The 14,109-nt window shown below is 38.4% G+C and overlaps 1 protein-coding gene across 1 annotated transcript in view; it reads right to left on the bottom strand.

Annotated features, from left to right (window-relative positions):
* lrp1bb (low density lipoprotein receptor-related protein 1Bb) overlaps nt 1-14,109 on the bottom strand; it is a 471,212-nt gene that overhangs the window by 223,661 nt on the left and 233,442 nt on the right. Inside the window, exons 14-15 of the mRNA XM_066685917.1 lie at nt 4,111-4,330; nt 1,590-1,779 (exon numbers count right to left, since the gene is read on the bottom strand). Of these exons, the coding sequence (XP_066542014.1) occupies nt 1,590-1,779; nt 4,111-4,330 (410 nt within the window). The remainder of the gene's footprint in view (nt 1-1,589; nt 1,780-4,110; nt 4,331-14,109) is intronic.

Raw genomic sequence — 14,109 nt, 5'->3', positions numbered from 1 at the left:
TTTTACATTGATTTCCATTGTACATTAAAAAGTATTTTTTTCCTTCTCTTGTAAATTAATATTTTGGAGATACACATTTTTCTTTGGACAGTGAAGACATTATGATTTGTTCTGGATTTTAATCCAGTATGGTGGACTTAGCAAATACACACTAAGAAGTAATCTGTGTATAAACTGTGAAATAGTTGTCTTTTTCCATTGGGAATTGCAGTACAGAATGGTTCTGTTCATTCATTATCTGTAGCCACTTATCCAGTTCAGGGTCACGGTGGGTCCAGAGCCTACCTGGAATCATTGGGCACAAGGCGGGGAATACACCCTGGAGGGGGCGCCAGTCCTTCACAGGGCAACACACACACACACTTTGGAGTCACCAATCCACCTACCAACATGTGTTTTTTTTGGACTGTGGGAGGAAACCGGAGCACCCAGAGGAAACCCACGCAGACACGGGAAGAACACACCAACTCCTCACAGACAGTCACCCGTAGCGGGAATCGAACCCACAACCTCCAGGTCCCTGGAGCTGTGTGACTGCGACACTACCTGCTGCACCTAATGCAACTATCCACACTCTGTTCTAGAACCTTTATCCATTTCCCATTGTTTAAGAGGAACTGTGGGCCAAGTATCTGGAGGCCTGCTTTTGGTCATGTGTTTCTCCAAACTACACTAATGTAAACAGTAAACACAAAACAGTAGCAGCAATGAAGGAGCTTCCATTTCTGATTTATCTTTTACTCAGCATTTTTTCGCAACACAGTTTGGCTGACCCTGGGTTCTCAGTTGAAGTAAAGACTGATAAATTACTTATACGATGCTTTTATTTCTTACACCGGATTCCAGTTCTGGCTGGGTCTGCTCCTCTGACTGCATATAGATAACAGCTTCTACCTCTGCAGCCAAACAAACAGAGCTATCTGAATTGAGTTTTACTGTTAGCAACTCAAGCTTTTGTCTTACAGTTCAACAGCAATGTTAAAACTTTATTATAGCAGGTGGGTTTTTAAAGGGGTGATAGTGTTTAGGTGAATAATCTGTGATGATTTTGTTTAACCAGAGACACAGTCTGAATCTGCACACCTGGGACCCCAGCAGAAAGGGTAACTGTATCCACCTTGGGTACTCCAGTATGGTACAGTGGAAAATGGTCATGGATCATGGATTTGAAACAAGATGTACTGCTCTGACCAATGGAAAAACAACATATATATGTCACTTCGGAGAAATAGAGGTAAAATTAGCTTCAGTTTCTGTTGTGGAATGTTTAATGCGTTATGACTTCAATATCAATATCCAAATAGTAACTTTACAGAAGAGGGGAAAAAAACTTTCAAAATGTTCAATGCAATCAAACAAAAATATTTTATTCAAAGTGATTTTGGAATATTTTTGTTGGTCCATGTATATATATATATATATATTTTTTTTTTCCCCACTGCCCATCACTTCAAATTTTCTTTCTGGAGTAATGCTAGAAGCTGGGAGACATATCCCTTTGGTGGTGTGTGGCCTACATTGCCCATCATCCGTAATAAACGTGAAAATCCCTAAGCTGCTTTGAACTCAGATTTTCAGAAAGTGCTTACCTTGCTGACTCTGTGCATCGAACACTCGGAGACCGAAGAGTGGCGGTCTCTCGCTCCTTAGCAGAGTGACCTCACCCGAGACCAGGTCCAGCTGGAAGATGGAGGCATTCATGTACTCCGTCCAGAAGATGGAATTCCGGTAGTGTGAAATTCCGAAAGGGTGATTCAGCTCCTTGCCATTGTACACCACCTGTGTCACACAGAGCAGCGCAGGAGTTAGAGCAGGAGTGGTGTGTAGTGTGGGCTCAGCTGTGGGAGGGGATCAGGACGCTGAAGGAAATAAATAAACAAATTTGATTTGTTTTGGTTTGGGATTTTTTTTAAACCACACTACTTTTCCTTTTTAGGCCAAGCACTTATTACTAGGTGAGTGCTATTTTGCAACGAAGAGCACAACAAAAACATCATGAGACACCAAGCTTTAATCCTTTAAACCCCAGGGATCTGTATCCAGGCCCACACTACAGTTCCTCACATCTATAGCTTTAATGTTATTTCTGAATATTATGTCATAAGCTAAAAATATAGCTACAGATACATGGCTGAACAAAACAAAACAGTTTATCATTTTAAACTTAAGGAGTTTTAAGAAAAAAAAATAATAAAAGGGTTGAATGAATAACAAAAAATGGTAGTCCAGTATTTGTCTTAATAAAGTGTTATAATCATACCTGTATTTAAAATACAAGACCTAGAATGCAAAAACACAGCCATTAATTAGCCACTGTTGTTGTCACTTTCCTATCTAGTAGTAGTTAAAATGTGCTGCCTGAGAGATTACACAAATTACTTAATGTCTTATAATATTTTTATACCAGAAATATCCTTTATCACTATTAATGCTGTTCCACAGTCCAGAAACACATGCTGGTAAGTGGACTGGCTGTGCAAAGGTGAAAAGTGTCCATAGGTGTGTGTGTGTATATGGGTAAGTATGGGTATATGGGTAAGTATGCTAAGTGATGGACTGACATTCTGCCCAGAGTATGTTCCTGCCTTGCACCCAGTGATTATGTGTGTAACCACTGTGACCTTGACCAGGATAAAGCCTTTATAGAAAATGAATGAATGAATACATGAAAGAATGAGTGTGATAATGCTAATCCTGAAAGCCCAGTATTTGTGTATTTCAGTGTTCTATTAGCACAATGCTATCAATTATACATGGCCAATTTAGATATCTGTATGGTCAGATAACCACACTCATCCAAGCCATAGGCATCTGCTTTCACTCTGGCAAAGCTCTCTCTTTCTCCAGGACTTGTGTGTCTGTGTCTGCAAAAAAGATCATTTTAAAGACATGCACTTCATCAGCATTGTTGTTCACATTTTAACAAGCTCTGTTTGAGTTAGAGTGAAAGTTTATGTGGCAAAGCGATATGTTGTTCAGTTAGATTTCTCTGTCACACTGCTCCAAATTGTCCTTCTCACTTTAGGGCATTTTAAAATGTTAAAATAAAATATTGTTGAAAGTTAAAGGGTACTGCTGTTTTTTTTTTTTTTTTGATGTTTTTTTAGTCATGGATTAAACCTAGCCCTTGATTATATTACTATATATTCCTCTCGATTACAAAATATTCATATTAACACTAAGCACCAAGCCTTACACCGTAAGCCTCCTCAGCTACATACTGCAATATTCTGTTTTTGACACTTTTATTAGCTTTTATATTTATGCTTTAGGCTCACTGTTTACCTTGTCTGGTTTGTGCTCAGAATTCAAGATGATCCCTATACTTTTGATCACGGTCTTGTAACTTCCTAATAAACCTGAACGTAACTTCAATACTTTTATTTCCTTTGAGATTCAAGCCAGCTCATTACTTCTCAGTATTTGCATAAAAATTACTTAAAAAAATATCATGTCCATGAACTGAACACTGTAAAGCTACAGACACCAGTGCTGCTGGTTGTGGGATTTATATATATATATATATCCACATTTGGATTTCAAATTAACATGTAAGAAATCCATAAATATTAAGGTCAGATTTGTCCACAAAACATTTATATAAATGAGGCACCAGTACCATCTTTATCCATATCTAGAAAACTCTTTAAGGCAGGAATGTCAAATTGATTTTAGGTAATAACTCATGTTACTCCATGCCTAGTAGACTAGGCCAAAAAAAATGTAAATAAATAAAAGTATGCCAGTAAGCCAAAAAAAAAAATCCTTATAAATACATTCACCTGAAAGGTACACTTTGCATAGAAATAAATAACAACTTCAGAACAAATTGAAGTTAACTGGCACAGTGTTAAAGGTTAAGGTCATGTCAATTTTGACGTCTTCCAGTAAACTTCAAAGAACATGCATCATTTACTGTAAGATATTATAAGTGTATAGTGAGTGCTAGCCAGTTCAGTAACTTAGGTAAGAACCCTTATCTATAAAAAGTACTGCTTGGAGATGGTCACTAAGCAATGATACATTATATAGCAATTGTCAGAATGATATTCCACTACATTATTTTAATGTAGATCATGGATCTCATGGCTAATTTATCAGTAAACCTACCATTCTACCAGTGCCATTGAGGTAGATTTTCTCGATGTGGTCATAGTAAGCATCACACCAGTACATGGTGCTGGTTCCATGGTCCAGGGTCAGTCCATTAGGCCACAGCATGTTAGAGGTAACAAATATCTTGCGATTAGAGCCGTCCATCCAGGCTTTCTCAATCCTCCCAATGCTGTCGTTTACCTCATCCTCCTCCCAGTCAGTCCAGTACATCCAGCTGAAACAGATACAATACGTTAACCAGTGCTTTGTCTTTTCGTTCCATCTTACGAAGACACGGTAAAAGTGTTACAAAGCCTAATCACTGACAGATTGCACAGACACACTTAGTAGAAGGAATCTGTATCCTAAAAAAATACAATATTAATTATGATTCAGTGCATTATACAATCTCATACATGATCACATTTGGATAAAGGTGGAAAATCCAGAATGTTGATATTTATGATGACTGTTAACAAATAACAAAATAAGTAGTGCTCATCAAGTGTCAGAACATTGATATAAATGTGCTACACATTCCTTTCAGTACCTCAATACTAATATGTGCACATTAACAGACACTTTTCTGTGAAGATTTGCACAAAAGCCCTTGCTACTCTTAACCAAAGACTGCATGAGTGTTTCAAGATTACATTCAGTAAATGAACTCCAGCTGTACATTACAGTTCAGTAATAAGTGTGTAACAACATGGTATTGTGATGGAAACAAATCATATTTCTACAGTACATTCATTCATTCATTCATTCATTCATTCATCCATCCATTCATCATCTGTAACCGCTTATCCAGTTCAGGGTCGCGGTGGGCAGGAACACACCCTGGCAGGAACACACCCTGGAGGGGGTGCCAGTCAGGGGCGCCATAGGGCGACATTCACTCACACTTTTGAGTCGCTAATCCACCTACCAACGAGTCTTTTTTTGGACTGTGGAGGAAACCGGAGCACCTGGAGGAAACCCACACAGACACAAGGAGAACACACCAAACTCCTAACAGACAGTCACCCAGAGCGGGACTTGAACCCACAACACGCAGGTCCCTGGAGCCGTGTGACTGCGACACTACCTGCTGCACCACCGTGCCGCTTCTACAGCACAAACACTGAATAATAGCAAAGTGAAATTAAATAATGAATAAGTACAACTTTTTAGCATTGTATTACCTTGTTATTACAAATTTACTGATATGCAAAACACTACCAGAAGGTCAATATTGAGCATAACTGGCTGTTTTACTGTACACCTGATAATACAACGCGTGAAGCTTGGATCTTGTGAAAACTGCACAGTCGAGTTATAGAACTAATGAAACCTGAATGTAAACCGGTTGAATCACCATCTACACACTGATGCATATTTACACCCCTGGTGCACAGATTAAATGGATAAAGGCAGAGATGCCTCCTCCGGTTTGTGAATGCACAGCTCTAGCAGCTGAGAAAGTGCAGCAGCCCTTGCCACAGACAGGTGGGTGTGGAGAGGCGGTTAGTCACTGAGACCTGAGCCCACTGCTACTTTCCAGCACCATAAAGAGAAGCAGTATACAAACATTGACTTACAGCTAATCCATCATTACAGACGGACATGTTCTGTAGCATTGCTCCCCCAGCTTCTCGTTTTCAGTATGCTGCATGCTTGGCAAAAGTGAAATGTCATCAGTGAGGGTCCCGTGATATTTAAGAAGTGACTGGGTCAACGCTCGGACATGATCCTTCCTTTAGTAAGTGTGCTTAAGGGATTTGTAGCCTCTAAGCGGCCGGTGCAAGCTTTTCCTGCCTCATCAATGATGGAGGCGCTGCTACATGTGGACTACATAAAAAAGAATAGAACATTCAACAGTTTCAGCAGCCAGACCAAGAACACTGAGCTCTGAGTACATACAGGGCAGAGTGGGAGAGAGAGAGGGGGGGGGGGGCAAGAGAGAGAGAGAGAGCATAGTCCTGCATAGTTCAGTCTAAAATAATGACCACATTATAATTATTTATTCATGTTAGCGTGATATATTTGCCACAATAAAGATAAGGGTGATGACATTAATCACAACAAAAACTTCATGTACATGTTAGTTGTTCATTCAAAGATGGGAAAGAGTGAGTGACCAATTACTGCTGCTATTAATCATATATTCAGTCATTATTCCACTGTAGGCAGTGTTTCACACCATTATTACTCAATTTATGGGGATATTCCGGATATTTCTCCTCTTTTGTATAATTTCTGGGCAATGAAAGGGTTAAGACTTACACAAGGTCATTCAGGGTGCCCTAATGTGAAATGTGTCATTCTAGAGAAACTCACGAGTCCAATACACAGTGGTGGTGAAAGGAAACAGACATCTGAAGAGTTTAATCTCACTAAAAGCTTCTTCTCAGAAAGTTATTATATTAAATGGTCGCAAATACCTTGCCTAGAGTCTTTTATGGTAGATCTGAATTATGATTTTGACATGTAACATATATCACAATATGTTCCTAAAAAATACATGCTGCTTTCTTTTTTACCACGTTGAACTAAAAATATACAACTCTACAGACACATTTTTCATTTAAGGCAGTGTATTTGCGATATAATTTTTTCTCAATAACAAATAATTCAGCATCTATCATGCATGTGCTGGATAAATAAGTATGCTGCAAATGCATAAAATATATTTTTTTAATATCTTGGCAAATGATCAAAGAATTTGTTTGATATTTGGCGGCACTACTATCCGTAAAAGACTTAAATTTATTTGATTTTTACTCACAACAGCTTTGAAGGACAAGTTAATAAACTTTGAGGAGATTAGATGTGAGATAATCCACTGGGAGGAGGAAGAGAAATGTCAGAGAAAAACAAGTGGAAAAAAGACTAAAGGACACAGAGAAAACAAGAACACCAAAAATGCCCCCACCAGATAAACAGAACTTAAACTTTCATCTTCATGAGAAATAAAGCAGAAACCTAATCGATGCTCTGGGTTTAGACCTGGGGGAAAAAAAACCCCACAAAAACAGGTTTTTGACCATTCTTCCAGTGTGGAAACACAGCTGAGTAAGGAGGTGTAGATGCCAAGAGGCTGTTTCTGAGAAAAGGAGACCTCTGCGTTTAGCTGCAGAATGTATTCCACTAAATACATCATAGTTTCCTATGAGAGGATGTAACCAATCAGAAAAGCAGATTTAGACACTGCATTTAAAGTGCAACCTGGCATTTAAGCTGGAAAAGAACATTAAAAAAGATCAGGTACAAAATATTACCCATAATGTGCATTTTGGCAACATTTTTAGGGCCACTATTTTATATATACAATCAAGAATAAAAAAAAAATAAACCCACATAATAAAGAAAAATAATTATGGTATGGCTTTATTTTCATAATACCAATTTACTCAGCTTTATTCCTACAATATTTCAGCTTTATTCTTATACAGGAATTTCTGACTTTATTCTCCAAATATTACAATTTCATTCTCATAATATCACAATTTGTGAATTTGTTCTGAAAATGTATATTTTAACAGTAGGCCCTAAAACAATTTGAGATGTGTCATATGACCGCTAGAAGCTTCCAAAATTATCTTCTGTTTTTTTTTCTTTTTACTTTTGAATCTTGTTCTGCCACCTGAGTTCAACCTCAACCTCCAGCTGAACTGTACATACACCAGAAAAAGAACATCCCTGCAGATTTCTTTGAAAACCTGAAAACACATGTTTGAAAAGAATGGAATAATGCAGTAAACGTGAACGGTGGGTTAAGATTTCTATCTGATTTTCTATTAAATACTTTTTTGTAAATTTGCTGTAGCGGTTTTCTTAATGGCTCTACACTCTGGAAAGTAAATGAGAGAATAATAGTCTCTTACTTTTTCGCAGCACTTTACATGTCCCATACAATGTGTTTTCCAACATTTAGCACTGCTCTGTGTTTCAAAACAACAACTAAAGAACTTAATTTGCTACTGTTACTGAGAGAGTGTTCTCTCCTCGGCTCAGGCTCTCAGTGTGCGCTTCAGGAGCTGAGGTGAGGAGCTGGAGCAAGACAGTGAAGGAAAGATAAACATGAAACAAAAAAGAACAGAAAAAAAATCAGATAGCACCTGCATGAAGTCAAAATGAGAAAAAAGTGAGATAGGGAAAGAGAGAGAGAGAGAGAGAGAGAGAGAGAGAGAGAGAGAGAGAGAGAGAGAGAGAAAGAGAGAGAGAGAAAACGAGGGGGAGGGGGCATTGTGGAGGTTTGCATTGGTCGAGTTAATCCTTATCATGTTAAGGCAGGCTAGCACTGGCAATGCAGAGAGAGATGTATTGCAGGAGGAGAGATAGAGGGGTGGTGGGGCAGGTGGGAGTTATTTCGGCAGGGGAACCCCATCCAACTGGGGCAGATAGAGATCTCCATGCCACCTGCTTAGCTGATAGATGGCCACTTCTTAATGATAGGGCCCCAAACCCATCACTATAAATAAGCCAACATACAGTTTAATACAGCTTGTGGTTGGATTTCTACTACACAATATTAAAGGCTTAAATTTGTAATTGGACTTCAATGTGTTAAAAATGCCATTGGGTTTGCCCCTGCATCGTTAAACTCTGAGAAACCTACATGCTAATCTTTTATTTACTGTATAATGCTACTGTGCAAAAGACTAACACCAGTCACAACCATTAAGAGAAAAATGACTGTTGTTGCATGAGACACTTCTGTAGAGATGAAACAGTCCTAGAAAATTCTTTGAAAAACTGAAGCAAATCATCTTTGTGATTTTTCTTTTTATGTTAAATAACAATCAACTAAATGATGATGAAGAGAAACTGAGGAAAGTACATGTTCTTATAGTTCAAGCTCTTCTGTATGCAGACCCATGCTGACAACAAATAATCGCTAACCATCTGTGCATTCTACACTTAACAGGAAACAACATGCTAAACAGCACAATGATTTTAAAAATATATAATAATTGTTTTAAATGAGCATCAAACACAGCGGCTATGGCACAGTGGCTTGGCCTCAAGGCTCAATTTACTGTGGACAAATGTCAAGTCTCTGAGTGTTTGGGGCTGAAGTTCATGCTCTCTGATCAGTAACATCCAGCTCCATAGGTCAAACTTTACACACAGACGTCTGTTCCAAGGCAGCACCTTCCACCTCAACCTTTGTCAGGCCCAGGCTCTCTTTACTGGCTGTCAAAACATGGCACATCACAGCTTTCAGAGAACAGCCAGTTCTTCTGCTGCTGCTGCCGGCTGCTTTTCACCCAGAGACCAAGCTGCTTGACGCCACTGACGTGAAGACTTCATAAAGGTCTCCGAGCTGGCAGCTCAACAGAGCGCCCGTTTAAAGAAGATTCTAATCGTTTCCGCATAACTCAACTCATCCCTGCCAAAACATGCCATGTGCTAGTGACAGGAGGAAAAGGGAAAAAAAACCAAAAACATTAGCAGCGCTTTTCATTTACATGTTACTTTAGCAGACTTAAGATCTTTCTGAGCTGGATTAGTTCTACGTGAGGAGGTGCTATAATTTGAGTGATTATCAACAAGATCTGCAAATTTATTTCAGGGAAAATATCTACAGATTGCATGGTTTTAATATTACAGATGTGATGGCAGTAGTCTGCTCAGTAATTATTCCAGTATGTAATTATTGCATTATAATTCCAAGAGTCCTTTCTATAATTCAAACCCAGAACTCCTTCATTAGTAATAGTCCTGTATGAATCAAATCCACCAAAAGGTGGAAATCTCACTATAACATTATGTTTCTTTACAAGAAAGAAATTCCAGTAAAAAGCAGTAAAACCTCAGTAAGAATCATTCATTCATTATCTATAACTGTTTCATTTTTATCTGAGACAATAGCTGTATTCAAAATGGCTCATTCCCTACATCACTCACTATATAGTGTGCTATCATAGGGAACTCAATTCAGGAGGGTAGTAAATGTTTTGGGACAGTATTTCACTTGTGTTTTTACTGAAGTGTATTATGGGTATCCGCTATCTGCTAAAATAACGTGTTCATTGAAACCTGTGCACTGTGATTTTGGACACCACTACTAAATGTTTGTGCCTCAAAATAGTGCACTATAGAGTGAGTAGCACACAGTTTAGGACACGGCAAAAGTGGATCTGGGGCTACTTGTTCTGTTTCTGCAGTGCTGAGTATGGAGTAGCAAAGACAGAGGCTCTATTGGAGCAATCTCAATGACTGTGAAGCTGTAGGTTTAAGGTTGAAATAGAAGTTTGTGTTCCTTTAAAATGCAGCGTGGTTCATCTGGTTTCTCTTAGCAGATTCCTCTTCAATAATAAAAGATGGCAGGGATTCACAGTCGACCTCGCTGTGTGTGTTAAACTAGCCAAATGTCTTAAATTCTTCTCAGAAGTATTTTTGCTGTGACAGCAAAAATCCATAATGAGTTTTTGACTAGACCTGGGCAGATACATTATTCAAAGTCCACTAAAATCTCTGCAAACATCGTTTATCCAGATATGGATCATAAGATTCAGCCCTGAAATAATGAAACTATCCTGTTTTAATTCATACCTGACTCAGGCCAGAAAAAAAGATTGAAGGCGAGAGTATGGAGTGTTCTTAGCGAGCACAAAGGGGCCCACAGCACGTAGTACTACTCACTACTTCTTTCACTTTTAGTTTCAACAAGGACATAAATGGAGTTATGAAAACATGAACAAACAGTGTGTGCCATTATTGATTTAGGAATCAAAACCCAACAATGCTACACATCTGGAGTAGGCCACAGAGGTTTATTTACAAAGCCTCATCTCATTTCCATTTCACAACAGCTTTTACTGAAGCGTAAACATTCCTCTATTCACAGCTAAAGGTGTGTTCATACCCTACTTTTATCATTAAAACTAGGTGACAGTAAATGCCCTGGTTTTGCTGTTTTTCCAGGCATTCTCCAAAGCCTACACTGTAAAAAAATTAGTTAAGCAGTAAGTCATGACAACATATTTTCGTCACTTACCTTAACTTATCAAATCAAGTTTTGTGATTTCAACTGGATTTTATGAGTTTTCAACCTTTCAACTCAAGTTTTTAAATTACTCCAATGAAGAGGAAAGTTGAAGGAGTGAAATTAACTTGAAACTAAGCAGAGTTATGACTGTGGGCGGAGCTTTGGTATGCTCAGGAAGAGCTTTTTGGCTTTGACGTTTTATTTTCATTGCTGTGTGCTGTGAGGGTGGGAGTAATATATATGATGCTTTTAGGTCGTTTATTGGTGTTTGGATCTATTAGGTCTTTCTTTGCAGCAAGAACTGTGTTTTGTCAGAGCCCTCACCCTCAAAGTGAAACACTCTAGCTTTGATGAGGTTCTGGCTGAGTCTCTTTACATGCCATGCCCAAATGTTGCCTGCCACTTGTTCATATTTTCTGAGAGCATTAAAGACGGAAATGACACTGGATGTTCTTCTTGACACCGGTAGTCACAATAATAAAGTCTAACAATGTAATGTCAATACTTCTTTTAACTTAAATACCTACGTTGGAATGAGTCATGTGCCCTTTCATGTATGTAGTTAAGTTGAAACAAGAAGCAATTTAAATCAAATAAACTTGCAAAAAGTCAAATGACTTTAAATTAAAATAAATAGTCATTCTAATTGGATTTAATTTAAAACTTTAAGGCAGCTTTTGAACTCACGTTTTTTTTTTTACTTGAAGCTGATGAAATCTTTTACAGTGTAGTCTAAAATTACTATTGAATGAATTCATTTTGTTTAAGAATTGCATTAAGTCTAAAACATGCAATGCAGCATAAAAACAGAAAATGACACATGTTTCTTAGGGGTCTTTTGAACAGTCCTAATCATCTTAAAGTCATCCTCCTTTCTTTAGAATTTTGTCAGGTCTGATAAAAGGTTTATAGAAATATCATTCTACCTTATAAACAAATACTTGGAGTAAAGTATTACTGATATTTCAGTTTTAGAACATATGCAAAATTATTATCTTCCACATACTTACAGTTAGTTCATATAAAAACTGAGTGACTGTAAAAGAAAACATTTCCCAAATGACATCGCAGAGTTTGGTTTAATAGAATGAACCCAGTCTGAGTAGTGCTTTACAAACACTGTCTGTTTTGCCGCTAATCACACAGTGATGGCTGCTCTCTACCTATCGTATCCGATGCCATTTATTCATTATGTTGTTGATGTTGTCATTTAAGAAGCATTAGTTTCATTAAATGCAAGAGGGAGTTGCATAAATTGCATAAGCGCAGGGTTTGAGCGATGAACATAATTATGGCTCCGAGCTAATGAACCCATTGTGTCTGTAAATAATGTAACTACTCCACCGTTGCCTTCCTTGTCTGAATAACTCCATAATCAACACCTCTCGGGTTTAGTAGGAAATGTAAATCGATTCTTAAGTGCGAGGTTTACTTAGTGACAAGTGTATATGCCGTCGCCTTCTAAATGAGAGAGCAGCTATTAGACAGCTCCAGCCTCCTTGTATCATCATCTTACAATAATTAAGAATTTTACAATCAAAGTGCTCTGAAATAGCTGGGAGTACTGGATCTGCGCATCCAACAGGGAAGTGAATCTTATGGAGGAACCACACAATGTCTGTGTTTCAGAAAGAATGCCACTTCAGATGTGCTGTGAATGATGGGAGAATTTTCTAACTCCACAAGTCTACCGCTCTGACTGGGAGCTGCTCTTCAGGATTCATCAGCTTCTCTCACACCCAGGGAAGGTGATAATGAGATTGGCCCAAGGCCATCAAACGAACCCCTTTACTGCCTGCAACGTGTCAGCTCACAGCTTCACAGACACAAACATACACACGTGTATGTGATCTTTATGGAGGTATTACACTAATCTCTGTGGCATGGCTGCAGCCTGTAATGCCACATACTTTGGAGAAAATAATATGCTGCAATGACACAGCTAATAGGAACAGGGATTCGTTTCTAGTAACAAAAAAATATTTTCCTTAGTAACCCCCATCTAAATTCAGTCTGGGAGGGTGAAACACATGCCCCCACTGCGACACGTGGAGCCAGCCAAACTTGTTTTTTTTTTTTTTAACTGTTGCTAAAATCAGCAGTTGAAATGTTAATCATAACTGGAGGACAACGCAGAGAACATATATATCATATGTGCAGAATTCATTCAGTGTTGCATCTATCTTTGTCATTCACTAGAATATATTTTAACATTTTAATTTAATTTAATTTAATTAATAAAAAACTGCAACTTCTATTTGAACAAACCAAACTGACAAAACTGACAACCCCCACCCCCTCCAATTCCCAAACACACACACACGCACACACTTTGGGAGACACTGGGATAGAGCATGGAAACAAGAGAAGCGGGCAATGTACAATTGTACAGTGTAACTCTCACTAGACATAGGCCTACATTCAAGGGATGCTCCGGATGTTTAAATAACATCAGAGTATTTTGGGATTTATTAAAAAGCTCATTGGCACTGTGCAACATTTCTGTGATAGCATCAATGCAACAGTAAATACTGTAATAACTACTATCAGAATTATACTACTCAGTCTTATTCTCCAGCACTTACTTCAATCAAACTCAAATCCTAACCTCTGTAACCAGCAAAATAAATTCCCATTATTGTTAAGAGAGGATATTCATACAAGAGCTCATACATACACACACACACACACACCCACACACAACTAATGCTCTGCACTTCTCACCCTCTCCATCACATTCAAGGCTAAACACAGGGCAAACAAATGTCTGGAACTGCACTGTAATGAGAGCGAAGGTTTGTGGCCAGGTGAGCAGGGAGTGGACATTGTTTGGCCTGGCTTCAGATCACACAACGCTGCTCAGGTTTAACTTTTCTGACCATTCTGACCAAGCTGCACATTATGTCTCCTCATCTCTCCTTAGCATTCAGCTCCATCTTTCAGCTTGGAACAAAATGCATTTTACTAGCAACCACATAGAACAAAGAATCTTTATTTTTCTTCTATGAGGAAACACTAGCATGGGCTTCTATAAAGAC

The sequence above is a fragment of the Hoplias malabaricus genome, chromosome 12 (assembly GCF_029633855.1).
Source record: "Hoplias malabaricus isolate fHopMal1 chromosome 12, fHopMal1.hap1, whole genome shotgun sequence".
Taxonomy (NCBI): Eukaryota; Metazoa; Chordata; class Actinopteri; order Characiformes; family Erythrinidae; genus Hoplias; species Hoplias malabaricus.
This window is presented reverse-complemented; position numbering and strand designations above follow the sequence as displayed.